Here is a 14,783-nt window from a genome sequence, read left to right on the forward strand (position 1 = left end):
TGTAGTCCAAGAAATACACATTTATTTAAATGTAAACAAAAAATAAAATCAAACTGCATAGGAAATATTTAAAGTCCATAAAGACAACAAATTTGTTTAAAGGCTGCAGGTAACAGATATATAATCTCCTTGGCCTTGTATAGATGGATGGCATCACACCAACATCTGAAGTCAGCCCTGAGAACATGGAGTGCATGGGTCAGTAATCTTAGAGAAATCCACACAGACCCCAATCTCAGAGCTGGGCTGCATCCACAGGGAAATAAAGCACTGAGACAAGTGCATTGGCAGCCATCCACACAAGGGCAGCTTGTTACACAAAACAGCCTTTCTCCATGGACTGCAATGAAAATACATTCAGTGGATATTTTTTTAATATAACACACACCCTAGGAAAGAGGGAAGAGGATAGTATCCTGTCATGCATTGCTCTGCGGTGCCATTATTAGTGCCAAAACATTAAATGTAATCTGGAAAAAAAGATCAGTATATTCAAAAGCATACCCCTAAAAAGGCATGGTTTGGTCATTAAGGCTGTCAGATACAGTACATTTCTAGTAGTTATAATACAAGCATATCTTCTTTGGTAGGTGAGCTGTGAATTTCCGAGAAATATATATACCCTCTTCCTTCTATTCAGAACTTTAGAGTTGGAACGTTACAGTTGAAAACTCAAATTGGGAAGTTGGGTTTTCACAGGTATTTCCAAGACTTGCTAGATTGGCCAACAGACATTCCAATCTGTAGTTTGTTTGCTCAGATAAGGGACATCTAAAGCACATGGCTTTTCCTTCAATGGAGAAAAACCCTGTCTGAACACAGGCATGACAGATTACACCCAAATTTCTCTGTTCATAGCCCCTTGGTGTGCTTAATTTTTGTAAGAAAACTACTTGTATTAAAAGGGCTGCCATGAAACCTTCATGTTTTGCTTTATTTGTCTTCTTTTTAGATGAATGAAAAATCAACACATCACAGAATATCAAGTAAGCAACAATATTTTCTTACACAGATCAAATATAGTTCTGAGGTTTCAACAAAAAAAAAATCTAATTCACTACAGGACACATCATATTTAAGTTACGAAAGCTCCAAAGACATGGAGCCCTGGAAATCTACCTGAGGTTTTTTTTTTTTTTGTTTGTTTTTTTAAGATTATACAATCATAAAAGTGGTCTAAGACCATTCACTTAAGAACTGGCACACATAGTTTTTTTTAACCATAAGAGGTAAAGCAAGACAGAAAACAGGCTAGTAAACCCTTACAACAGTAATATCGGTAACCCAAACAAGATATAGCACAGTAATGCCCAGCTATGCCAAATCAGACACCCCGTTTACAGTTTCCTAATTTCCAGTTGGTTTACTTAAACTAATATATATATAAATCAAGCTCATTTCATCTTTGGTCCAGTCTGTCACGCACTTTGGCTGAGAAGAAAATAAATAAATGACTTCCTTTAACCTGCTTACAGCTAGCTATTGGAAGCAAATATACAGTGCTTTCCACAATTTATTTAAGCTTTGATGCATCCAACATATTGAACCAAAACATATCACTTGTGTATGCTACAAATAACACATTTTACATACACCAACATGGAAACAGATCACTGCTGTTGAATGTGCAGACACTGAATAATTATCACCTCAATTAGCCACAGCTCACAGGAGTATGTTCTGTGAATATAAAGCATGAGGGTTACTTCGGCACTCTTTGGAGGACTAAATTAACTAAAGTGGAGAGTACCCACAGATAGGACAGTACCATAAATTCAAACCCGCAATATATCAACCTTTTTAAAGCATGCACTAATTAAAACATATAGTAAAAGACCTAAAGATCTTAAAGAGAGATAGAACTCTAACTTAAACAGATACAAGGATGTTAGCACATTAAAGTCATACTTAATACTGAAAACAAAATACAACGTGTACAAGGTTTGTTCAAACCTAAACAAAGCAGCAGCCTTACCCTTTTCAAAATGTGCCAATTACTTGGTAACAATCATTTTTTTGGTAGGAGTGATTTTAAAATGTAAAAAGAGTTTGAATTCTTATTTTCTTTTTTAATCTTTTAGTAAAGCTAGTTTCTACTATAATTATATTGAGGTAAAGGTTAGTCGCACTCAAATGAAAAGCTTGCCAATGAGGTAGAAAGTTCATATGATCAAGAAAATAAGTGAGTAGTGTCTTGACTACACTTATATACATTATGGGACAAATTATTTTATAAGTACCAGTGTTTCTTGTTTGTTTGTAAAACTTAATTCACACACCGCCCTTCGTACATACAAGACTATAAATCCCTTTTTGGCACAACTTTCAGACCACTGCTGATAAATTTTCCTGATATATTTAAAGGCACAATCAAAAAGGTTGACTATACAAGTGTTTACTAACGGGACTGCATCCTCTGAAAGGCAAGCTGGTTTGAAACTTTGTGTTTTGAAGTTCATGTGGTGTTTATTCTATTTACTCCTAACCATTTGTAGACAGATCTCAGTCCAAAACCAAGCAACAATAAAATGTCTAAAAAGCATACAGAATCTATAGCAGCAGACTTTAGTTTTAAAAATGAACCAGTGTGCAGTCTCAGAAACAACTCTTGATGAAGACAATCCCAGAGGCTGATTTTTATGAAATGTCTGGTTCTAAATGGGTAGGAGTTATGTTTCAAAAAAGCTTCTTCAGCTCAGTTTAAACTGAATTAAATCCGACTGAAATGCAGACATGAAGTGATTGATTGACATTTATATTGAATCTATAGTAGGCTACAACAGAGGTTACAGTCCCTTTCACTTAGTTACGAAGATTAAAAAGCAAAGTTTTATTGAGGAATAACACTTCAGCTGAGATGGACAACTGTCTTTAGATTAGGGGACTTGCTGGTGCTTTTTTTAGCAAGATTTTGCTTTGCGTTTTCCCCATTCAACTGCTGTTTGACTGGCCTAAACATAATAAGGGTATACAAAGACCTACAAATGGCACTCTCACCGAGGGTGTCAACAATGGGTTGTTCAACAAGATTTGACTCTACAGTAGGCTAGTCTTTCCTGAAACTAAGCAAATACAATCTATATTACCACTGAAAACTAAGTGGGGAGCAGGAATGCAGTCAGACATCACATATGAAGCTGGGGGTGGTTGGCCAGGAGTTCAGGGATTGATTCTCTATTTTCACAGATTTTAATCTAGTCTACAAGAATATTCCTGGACCTTCCTCAACCAATAAATGGGACAGAACTGTGAATATTTGGCAATGTCTACATATAGTTTGGGGAATAATAGCTTGCAATGTAATGTTAATTCTATCACTTTACTAACACCATTAAAAAAATGCTAATGTTGTACCTTATGGGGGAAAAAAAGGTTTAGGTGACCCTGGGGTTGGTTCAATTTAATAGAAATAGTGTCTAATCTAAATACCTTTGTTTATATCATTAAAACAGGACCCTTTTATGAAGCATGTTTTTTTGTTGTTGTTGTTTTTTTTTAATACTCAAATCAACCAATGCAAGTCCCTTTAGTGCGTTTTCTAGTTTGTAATCCTATATGATTTATATGGTGTTCAATATGGAGAGACTGGGTACTTCTGACTAAAGTGGCAATGAACAGCAAACAAACATGATTAGGATTTATACTGCTCATCTAGGTTTATAAGATCCCAGTGTGCTTCTGAACTAAAACTTGAATAACTCCAGACAGCAATTCAACCAGCAGTGCTCCTTAATGGCTGACATATCCAGCTTGTGGCACTGATCATGTATTCCTTAACATTTTTTAAAGCTTTTCTCTATACAAATGTATTATGAATAAGGTCTTCAAGATGGATAATTAACTACATTTAAATTAGCCTGAAAACCTTTTAAAATCTTTGGTTTTACAGAAGCTGACAGATGGCAGTGCTCATAGATACATATATTTTGTTTTACCCTTGTCCTGTGACAGTGCTTAGCACCAACAGGTTATAAATGGAAGTGGAAAATGGGGGTTAAAAACATTGTTCTAAGTTCAGTTCTGTCCCCTTCCTATATAAAAGAGATATACCTGTATATTCAAAAGACAGGTCCAGTAGCAAGGGCTACCTACATCAAAAGACTTTTTACAAATAGCAACTGGCTCTACAGTTCAACAATTTATGGATTTCATCCTAAGATTGTGAACAGAAAGCGTGCCTTTTAGGGGAAAAAAAAGAAAAAGAAAAATCTACAATATTCTTAAGGTACATAATTATCCATGAATTTAGTCTTTGAAACCCATTTATGCCAGTCCCAACAACACCCTATACTTGAAATTCAAAGTTTCATCCCTTTAAATAACATTTTACAGCCTGCCTTATCCACTACCAGCAGAAGTGAAAATAAAGCTAAGGCTATGACCCATAAAGGAACCCAAAACAAATCATCAATTATATTGTATGTTACACTAAATTTGGATTATTTCCCCATTTACTTATTTTTTTAATTACATTTTTATTTTATTTTTAAATTGTGGCGGTTCCTAATACAAGGCAGGAACGTCTGTGTTTTAGATCTTCTTTTCTTTGTCTCCAAGATGTGGCTATTCCACAATTCTCCATTAACTAATCTCTCCTTCCCTCTCTATCTATCTATCTATCTATATCTGTACATACATACATACATACATACATACATACACACATACACACATTCTAATACTTACCCTCTGCCATAGTGAGGGCATTACATTCAAAGGGGGGGGGGGGGGGGATTTGCAACCAACTGCACATATGACAGTGTTATCACTTTAATTAAATTAATTATGCCCTCCCCCAATATTAATCAAGTTTTTTTTTGCACACAAATCTTGTTTTGTTTTTACTGGATCTATTTAGAATTCGCCCGCATGTCCATGCTCTGTTATACTAGTATTACTTCTCAGCTGCCAAACAAGTTTCACAAGGTATTCAGTTCAGCTTACACCAGTGGGAACTATCGATCTTAATTCTGGCATAAGATTAAAAAAAAAAAAGCCAAAGGGTTTTCTTTTCATGTTTGCAAGTCACAGAACAGACTCTGTGATAAAAGTCTCACTAAGGTAGGAAGCTGACTTGCCACAGTAACCAAGAGTATTATCATCTTTTGGGAGTAAACAAAAAAAACAAAACCAAAAACAGATTCATTGAAATGTCTCCACACTTGCTACAATTAAGATGTAACCTGTGCATCTTAACATTGTCTCAGCAACACTGAGTATTTTAAATTGCTTAACGTGTACAACAGCTTTAGAAAATGTGTGCGAGCTGTGCACATATAAAGCACACCTTGTTTCTTTTTTTTCTCTCAAATAATAATAAAAAAAAAACATTGAGGTAGACATTTTTTTTTCTATAAAACTTCACGGACTAAATCTCTGCACAAAAACACAAGTACATTCATATGTGAACAAGATGAGGTAGGTATGATGCAGAGTGTAAAATATTTCAAGAATGCAAAGAAATTCCCTGAGATGATTAGCAAAAGGGAGTTTAAGATAAACGTGCAGGGCATGGCCAGTCAAGTCTACAGAGGGATGGTGCTCCAGCAGCTAAGCAGTTTGGAAAGATTCTCACTGCTGCTTTTGTATATACCTGATAATAACAGAAGCACATCTTCATATTATGCTGCGATTTAGGCTGTAAAGTATCCAATTATGTTTCTAGCAGCTATAACCAGAGGGCCTACATGTGACAAATAGGTTCAAGATCACGCCATTCTGCTTTATTAAAATCATTTGACCTACTGACTGTTTCTAGTCAACTGTTCTCTAGTTTCATCTGAGAAAACCCCCTCAACTCACTATAAAACATTCAACTGCTGTAGAGAACATCAACAAGATCGTCAGTTGATCGGACGGATGGAGTGCTATATCCCTCAGTGGAACACCAGTTTAAACCTACAGCAACCCTTGGTTAAATGACTGCCCCCATCAAACAATGCTGTGTATCTTAAAATCTCTTTTTTCTCTCCTTTTTTTACATTACAAAACAGAAAGACATTTTCAGAACACTAGGATTCGATTGTTTCCAAAGTCGACAACCACAATCATTCCATCAGGAGTAATGGCTATACCCGATGGGCGGTCCATCTGTCCGAAGCCATTACCCTGAGTCCCGAACTTGCATAAGAAATTGCCATTGGGTTCGAAGACCTGGATCCTGTGGTTACGGGAGTCAGCAACCACAATGCGCCCCTCCTGGTCCACAGCCACCCCCTGTGGCCGCAGGAACTGTCCGTTGCCCGTGCCCTCTGAACCCAGAAAGCGGGCAGACTGGCAGTCGGGCCTGATGACAAGCAGCCGGTGATTGTTGAAGTCTGTCACCACTAGGTGGCCCTCGTGGTTGAAAGCCACTCCCCTAGGAGAATCAAAGTGCTTCCAGAGGGCACCCTCAAAGCCGTACTTATTCAGAAAGGCTCCGTCAGGCCCGAACAGCTGGATGCGGTGGTTGCGGGTGTCAGAGACAAGAATCTTCCCTTCAGGGTTGACAGCAACATCCCAGGGGTAGTTGAACTGCCCATTCTTGGTGCCCTTCTCCCCAAACTTCAGGAGAAACTGCCCCTCAAATGTAAAGACCTGAATGCGGTGATTGTCCTTGTCAGCCACAACAATTCTCCTTTGGCTGTCGCAGGCTACGCCAGCAGGTCGGTCAAACTGGCCAGGTCTTGAGCCCAGAGTCCCAAACTTGTGATGGAAGGCACCACAGGGCTTGAAGATCTGGACGCGGTTGTTGCTGCGATCGGCCACCACAGTGTAACCCTCCTTGTCCACACAGACGCCCCAGGGCCGACACAGCTTGCCATCTCCATCTCCCTCGCCTCCAAACGAGGCCATCGGCAGGCCCACCACCCCGTAGCTGCGACCTGATTTGACCAGCACCTTGAATGGGCTGCCCTCGATGTGCTGGTTGCAAATGAGAACCGAGATAAGGTGCTCGCCCTCTAGCTTGGGCAGGTAGTTAACAGTGTAGGTGCCGCTCTGATGGTCAGTCACCTCTGCCCCAAACAGGTTGCCAGCTGGGCCCATGACCACTGCAGAGATGACATCCCCGCCAGAGAGTCTGGGCTCCCCATCGTGATCATAGCCCACCACAGTGAAGGACGCCATCTTGCCCTGCAGAGCCCTCTTTAAGCCCTCGCCAGTTGCTTTGGTCACTGGGGCGAAGGCACCGCTGCTGATCAGCCCCATTGACTTGAGTGCAACGAAGAGGGCCTGGTCAGGTGGGGTAAACATGATGCGGTCATCCTCCTGTGGCTGCAGGGCACCCCGCAGGGCCTTGAGCTCCTGGATCTGGGTCAGCATGCGCTCCCGGGCCAGCAGGATGTCCATGTTTCTGCCCTCCTCTATCACCTGCTGAATCACATTTATGGTGCTGTCCAGCTTGTTGAGGTTCTGGTGCAGTTTCTCCACCTGCAGATAGAGGGACTTGGCTTTCACCTGGCGAATCTTCTCCACCTGGGCAAAAAAAAAAAAAAAAAAGAGCATGGTGATCAGATTAAACTAATATGAGGCACAACCATGTCAGACCCAAAAAATCCCTTATCAGCAAAGTCACCAGTTGGCAAACCTATAGTGATGACTGACCAGTTTGCTACAGTATGAAGACCAATCACTGAAGTATAAATATGCTACCATTATTATGTGGAAATCTTTCTTTCAATTGCTAACTAATGATATTCATATATGTTTCATATTGTACTCAAGATAAGTATGTTGTTTAATTTATAACCTGCAGATTTAACCTCTGTTGATCCTACCAAAGCTTCAAGATTTGTAAAAATGGCTCTCAGCTGTTACGTCAGGGAAAACTTTATTACAGCATTTTCTAAAGAGCGAAAGGGTAGAAGTTCCCTTTAATGGCTGCCTGTTGAGTGTCAAATTAAATTCAAAGTCCTGCTCTTGACATTTAAAACCCTTAAGACAAAGTCTTCTGACTATCTGATTAAGCAGTGGATCTATCCTTTCTACTTCCTGCTTGTAACTTATGCTCACAACCAATTTAAAATGGGCCTTTAAAACGCTGCAACAAAGAGCTCCATAAATACATTTTAGATACTGAACAATGGCATTATCAGCCATGTTTGAAAACTGGTCTCAACTAGAAGTGGAGTAAGAGATATGATGAATATGTCATATATATATATATATATATATATATATATATATATATATATATATATATATATATATATATATATATATATAAAAACATATTTTGAATTGTTTTTCACCTTATCGTCCGCTGTAACATGGCAGCACCCAACGTCAAAGACCAAATTTATGCATTAAACTAATGTAAACTGTGTAGGGAGCCATAACAGTCTAGCCTTAAAAGGCAGTCTATGCACACACACCTGGGTACGGAAACATTAAATTAAATGAACAATTTATATAAGGAACACGTTCCACGGTGCATCCTCCGCCTCACAGTAACACTATCTATTGGCACCCTGCTTTGTGGTTTATATGAAAGTATGCATTATAACAAGATTCTGACTGATGATTACCACTGTACAGTGTGTTTTTCAACTGTATCCAACTACCAACTGTACATATATTTATCTTCCATTTTGAATAAATGTTTTAGATAGTCAGATAAGCAAGATCACATGATTGCAGGCATTTTGTTTCATTCATTTTTTTTATTTTTTTCTGGTGTTAATATACCATTTCATGTTTGCATTCCTACTGCCCAGAATACTCACCAGTTATCTCTGTTTATATATTCATGAACATCATGCTATATGAATAGTTTAATTTTAAAGGAAGCCTATTAGGGACTTTATGTAACACATTTTTTTGATTCAATGCCTGCTTGGCCTGCTCTGTGTTATTACTAGACACAGGGCAGGCAATGATTACAGATCTGTTAATCACTTATTAACCATTATAACTTTTGTATGTCAGAGAAAGCACAATTTATACAGGCTATAAGTAACAGATTTAAAATATTGACATTAATTTTATTAAACCGCCAATACGATAAAATGTAATTCCTCTGCATAAACTGCACTATACAGCAATTGAGGAGGTACAAATGAGTAGAAAATAAACAAATGTAAAGATTCTGCAAGAGTAATATCTGCTCCGTATCTTTGCATCTCAAGCATGGCAGGAGGGAAATAAGCTGTTCCTATATGTACAGTGTCTATAGAAAGTCTACACCCCCTTTCAAAATGTTCACCTTTTGTTGCCTTATAGCCTGGAATTAAAATGCATTAAAATAGCTTTTCTTTCATTTATCTACACATCCTACCCAACAACTTCCAAATGAAAAAAATATTCTAGAAATTTGTAGAAAATTAATTAAAAATAAAAACTGAAATAGCTTGGTTGGATAAGTGTCCACGCCCCTTGTAATAGCAATCCTAAATTAGCTCAGGTGTAACCAATCGCCTTCAAAATTACACACCAAGTTAAGTGGCCTCCACCTGTGTTAAACTGTAGTGATTCACATGATTTCAGGATAAATTCAGCAGTTCCTGTAGGTTCCCTCTGCTGGGTAGTGCATTTCAAAGCAAAAACTCATCCATGAGCACCAAGGCGCTTTCAAAAGAACTCCGGGACAAAGTTGTTGAAAGGCACAGATCAGGGGATGGGTATAAAAACATATCAAAGGCCTTGAATATCCCTTGGAGCATGGTCAAGACGATTATTAAGAAGTGGAAGGTGTATGGCACCACCAAGACCCTGCCTAGATCAGGACGTCCCTCCAAACTGGATGACCGAGCAAGAAGGAGACTGAACAGAGAGGCTACCAAGAGGCCAAAGGCAACTTTGCAAGAGCTACAGGCTTTTATGACCAAGACTGGTCAAAGTGTGCATGTGACAACAATATCCCAAGCACTCCACAAATCTGGCCTGTATGATAGGTTGGCAAGAAGGAAGCCATTACTCAAGAAAGCCCACCTTGAATCCTGTTTGAAGTATTCAAAAAAACACTCAGGAGATTGTGTAGCCATGTGGCAAAAAGTGTTGTGGTCTGACAAAACTAAAATGGAACTTTTTGGCCTAAATGCAAAGCGTTATGTTTGGTGCAAACTCAACAGCGCATCACCCAAAGAACGCCATCCCTACTGTGAAGCATGGTGGTGGCAGCATCATGTTATGGGGATGTTTCTCATTGGCAGGGACTGGGGCACTTGTCAGGATAGAAGGGAAAATGAATGGAGCAAAGTACAGAAAAGCCCTTGAGGAAAACCTGCTGCCCTCTGCAAGAAAGCTGAAACTTGGACGGAAGTTCACCTTTCAGCATGACGACGACCCAAAGCACACAGCCAAATCTACACTGGAGTGGCTAAGGAACAAAAAGGTGAATGTCCTTGAGTGGCCCAGTCAGAGCCCCGACCTAAATCCAATCGAAAATTTGTGGCATGACTTGAAGATTGTTGTCCATCAGTGCTCCCCAAGGAACTTGACAGAGCTTGAACAGTTTTGTAAAGAAGAATGGTCAAATATTGCCAAATCTAGGTGTGCAAAGTTGGTAGAGAGCTATCCCAAAAGACTCACAGCTGTAATTGCTGCCAAAGGTGCTTCCACCAAGTATTAACCAGGGGGGTGGAGACTTATCCAATTATGATCTTTCAGTTTTGTATTTTTAATGTATCATTTTTTTGTCAATAAAAACTTTTTTCCCCTTAACAGTGTGGAGTATGGAGTGTAGATAAGTGGAAAAATTCCTCATTTAAATGCATGAAACTCTGAGGAACTCACACAACAAAATGTGAAAAAGTTAAAGGGGGTGTAGACTTTCTATAGGCACTGTATGTGTGTGTGTGTGTGTGTGTATCCATAATCTTATGCAATTCTTAATCCAAATGAATCCACATTCCTTGTTGCTCTTACCTTCCAGAGCAGCTCACATTCTCGTTCTTCCAGGGCCTTCTTATGTCTCGAAGTGACAGCTTTCACCTCGGTTTGCACAACCTTGGCCTTTATCTCAACCTGTTCTGCTATAGCTTGAGCCTTCTCGATACTCATCTGAAACACAAGATAAACAACGTGTCTTAATGGCCAAGAAATATTACAGTTTGTTTTGTAATACAATAAAAAAAACTGTACAAAACTATAGATATTAATACTATTATGATTTTACTATTTGGATGCAGAGATTCAGACTTGGCCGACTTTTGACAGCATAGCATTAAATGATATAACGCAGGTATCTTGTAGAGGTACGTCAAACTAGCTGCCTTTGTAGTTAATGTGTACCTGGTGTAAAAAATATACTGGTACAGAGTTCCGAAATGTAATGTTGTTGTTTTTATAATAATAATAATAATAATAATAATAATAATGTACAAATTCCAGCACTCCCTTAAAATGAGATTCTGCAATTTAACAGATTAGGAACGTAATGAGGTAATTTAGTTCAGGTCGATGCAGAAATCCAGAACCCCGTTCTTTAACTAGCATTTTGCCGTATTAATAGGAAAATGTGAGAGCCCATAAGCATGCTGTTTCACCATGTGTGGTTGCCACATATCTTGAAGAAAAACAAACCTTCTGCATCTTCTGCACATACAGGAGTAAGGCAAGGTATTGTTGAGTCAACTAAAACTAAATGTCTCTGATTAGTATGGCGTGAAATAACTGTTAAAAATACTTATACATGTAAAATAAATTTGTCGACTCGTAAAGATTTATTTATGTTAATGCTAGAAGTCTCAGAAACAAAATGTTAGAACTTGAAGCTACTGCACTAACAAGTAACTACGATGTGATAGGTGTTACAGAAACTTGGTTGTCTGAGAGTGATGGAGACGAATATAATATTAGTGGGTACAAACTGTATAGGAAAGACAGGCAGGACAGAAGAGGCGGTAGCGCTATACATAAGAAATAGTCTTGAAGCCCAGGTGTTAAATCTGGACAAAGAAAACAACGGCAAATCAATATGGGTCAGAATAATAGACAAAAATTCAAAGGGCATAATAATAGGAGCATGCTATAGATCGCCAAATTCATACGCTGAGCAAAATAATCTGTTATACAATGACATTAGAAATGCGTGTAGAAAAGGAGAATCCATACTAATGGGGGATTTCAACTTCCCCGTATAAAATGGGAGAACCCAGTGGGGAGCAGAGTAGACGAAATTGAAATGGTGGAAATGACAAATGACTGCTTCCTAACGCAATTTGTCAAGGCACAGCCTAGAGGGGAGGGATGCCTTGATTTAATTATTATTATTTATTTCTTGGAAGACGCCCTTACCCAGGGCGACTTACAATTGTTGCAAGATATCACATTGTTTTTTACATACAATTACCCATTTACCAGTTGGGTTTTTACTGGAGCAATCTAGGTAAAGTACCTTGCTCAAGGGTACAGTAGCAGTGTCCCCCATCGGGGATTGAACCCATGACCCTCCGGTCAAGAATCCAGAGCCTAACCACTACTCCACACTGCTGCCTCCAAATAACAAAGACAGAATAACTAAAACAGAGGTCAGATTGGCAAACTCAGACCACAACATGGTCTCATTTGAAGTATTTTTTAAAACCCCAAAAGTAATGACTAAAGCTAAGGTTTACAATTTTAGAAAAGCAAACTATGAAGGTATGAAACAGAGACTAACAGAAGTAGATTGGAGTAAAATAGAGAAAACATCCACAGAAAAAGGATGGCTGTTTTTTAAAAATGTAGTACTAGAGGCGCAAAACAATTACATCCCAAAAGTAGACAAATCTAAATCTAAAACAAAATGGCCAAAATGGTTTAATAGATCAATTTAAAAAAATATTCAGAGAAAAAAGGCACTTTTACAGAGCGTTTAAAAGGGACCAAAAACAAAGTACACAGAAAAAATACTTGGAACTGCAAACACAAGTCAAAAAGGAAGTTAGAAAGGCCAAGAGAGAGATAGAAATCAATATTGCTAAGGGGGCTAAAACCAATTCCAAAATGTTTTTCCAATATTATAACAGCAAGAGAACATTCAAAGAGGAGGTTAAATGTCTAAGAGACACAAATGGCAAAATCATAGACGAAGAAAAAAAAATAGCAAATATATTAAATGATTACTTTTCACAGGTTTTTACAAAGGAGGACACGGGCAACATGCCCCACATGTCAACCTGTTCCTATCCAGATTTAAATAACTTTAGCATAACTGAGGCAGAAGTGTTAAATGGACTAGGAGCTCTTAAAATAAACAAATCCCCTGGGCTGGATGAGATCCTCCCAATAGTACTCAAAGAAATGAAAGAAGTTATTTACAAACCGCTAACCAAGATCATGCAACAGTCTCATGACACTGGGGTTGTACCGACAGACTGGAAAATTGCAAACATAATACCGATCCACAAAAAGGGAGACAAAACCGAACCAGGTAACTACAGACCAATAAGCCTGACTTCTATTATATGTAAACTTATGGAAACTATAATAAGATCCAAAATGGAAAATTACCTATATGGGAACAATATCCTGGGAGACAGTCAGCATGGTTTTAGGAAAGGGAGATTGTGTCTAACTAACCTGCTTGACTTTTTTAAGGATGCAACATTGACATTGCATACAACATGGTTTATTTAGATTTCCAGAAAGCTTTTGACAAAGTCCCGCATAAAAGATTAATTCTCAAACTGAACGCAGTAGGGATTCAAGGAAATGGATGCATATGGATTAGGGAGTGGTTAACATGTAGAAAACAGAAAGTACTGATTAGAGGAGAAACCTCAAAATGGAGTGAGGTAACCAGTGGTGTACCACAAGGATCAGTATTAGGTCCTCTGCTATTCCTAATTTACATTAACGATTTAGATTCTAGTATAGTAAGAAAACTTGTTAAATTTGCAGGCGACACAAAAATAGGAGTGACAAACACTGTTGCAGCAGCAAAGGTCATTCAAAAATGATGTAGACAGCATTCAGAACTGGGCAGACACACGGCAAATGACATTTAATAGAGAAAAGTGTAAAGTATTGCACGCAGCAATAAAAATGTGCATTATAAATATCATATGGGAGATACTGAAATTGAAGAAGGGAACTATGAAAAAGACCTAGGAGTTTATGTTGACTCAGAAATGTCTTCATGTAGACAATGTGGGGAAGCTATAAAAAAGGCCAACAAGATGCTCGGATATATTGCGAGAAGTGTTGAATTTAAATCAAGGGAAGTAATGTTAAAACTTTACAATGCATTAGTAAGACCTCACCTAGAATATTGTGTTCAGTTCTGGTCACCTTGTTACAATAAGGATATTGCTGCTCTAGAAAGAGTGCAAAGAAGAGCAACCAGAATTATCCCAGGTTTAAAAGGCATGTCGTATGCAGACAGGCTAAAAGAATTGAATCTATTCAGTCTTGAACAAAGAAGACTACGTGGCGATCTGATTCAAACATTCAAAATCCTAAAAGGTATAGACAATGTCGACCCAGGGGACTTTTTTGACATGAAAAATGACCAGGGGTAACATATGGAGATTAGATAAAGGGGCATTCAGAACAGAAAATAGGAGGCACTTTTTTACACAGCGAATTGTGAGGGTATGGAACCAACTCCCCCAGTATTGTTGTTGAAGCTGACACCCTGGGATCCTTCAAGAAGCTGCTTGATGAGATTCTGGGATCAATAAGCTACTAACAACCAAACGAGCAAGATGGGCTGAATGGCCTCCTCTCGTTTGTAAAGTTTCTGATGTTCTTATGTTCTTCTTAAGATTTGTACCTGTAGAATAAATCTGTAGACTCGTAAAAAAGATGTGGACCTGTAAAAAACATTCTGTGTAATCGTAAAATAAATTTTAAGTTTGTAAAAAAATAATTTACATCCA

General features: G+C 38.4%; 1 protein-coding gene across 1 annotated transcript in view; it reads right to left on the reverse strand.

Moving 5' to 3' along the window:
* LOC117435623 (E3 ubiquitin-protein ligase TRIM71) overlaps positions 1–14,783 on the reverse strand; it is an 89,873-nt gene continuing 75,090 nt past the window's right edge. The window contains exons 3-4 of the mRNA XM_059013304.1: positions 10,846–10,980; positions 1–7,455 (exon numbers count right to left, since the gene is read on the reverse strand). Coding sequence (XP_058869287.1) covers positions 6,004–7,455; positions 10,846–10,980 — 1,587 coding nt within the window. The 3' untranslated portion in view covers positions 1–6,003. The remainder of the gene's footprint in view (positions 7,456–10,845; positions 10,981–14,783) is intronic.

Source organism: Acipenser ruthenus, chromosome 3, assembly GCF_902713425.1.
Source record: "Acipenser ruthenus chromosome 3, fAciRut3.2 maternal haplotype, whole genome shotgun sequence".
Lineage (NCBI taxonomy): Eukaryota > Metazoa > Chordata > Actinopteri > Acipenseriformes > Acipenseridae > Acipenser > Acipenser ruthenus.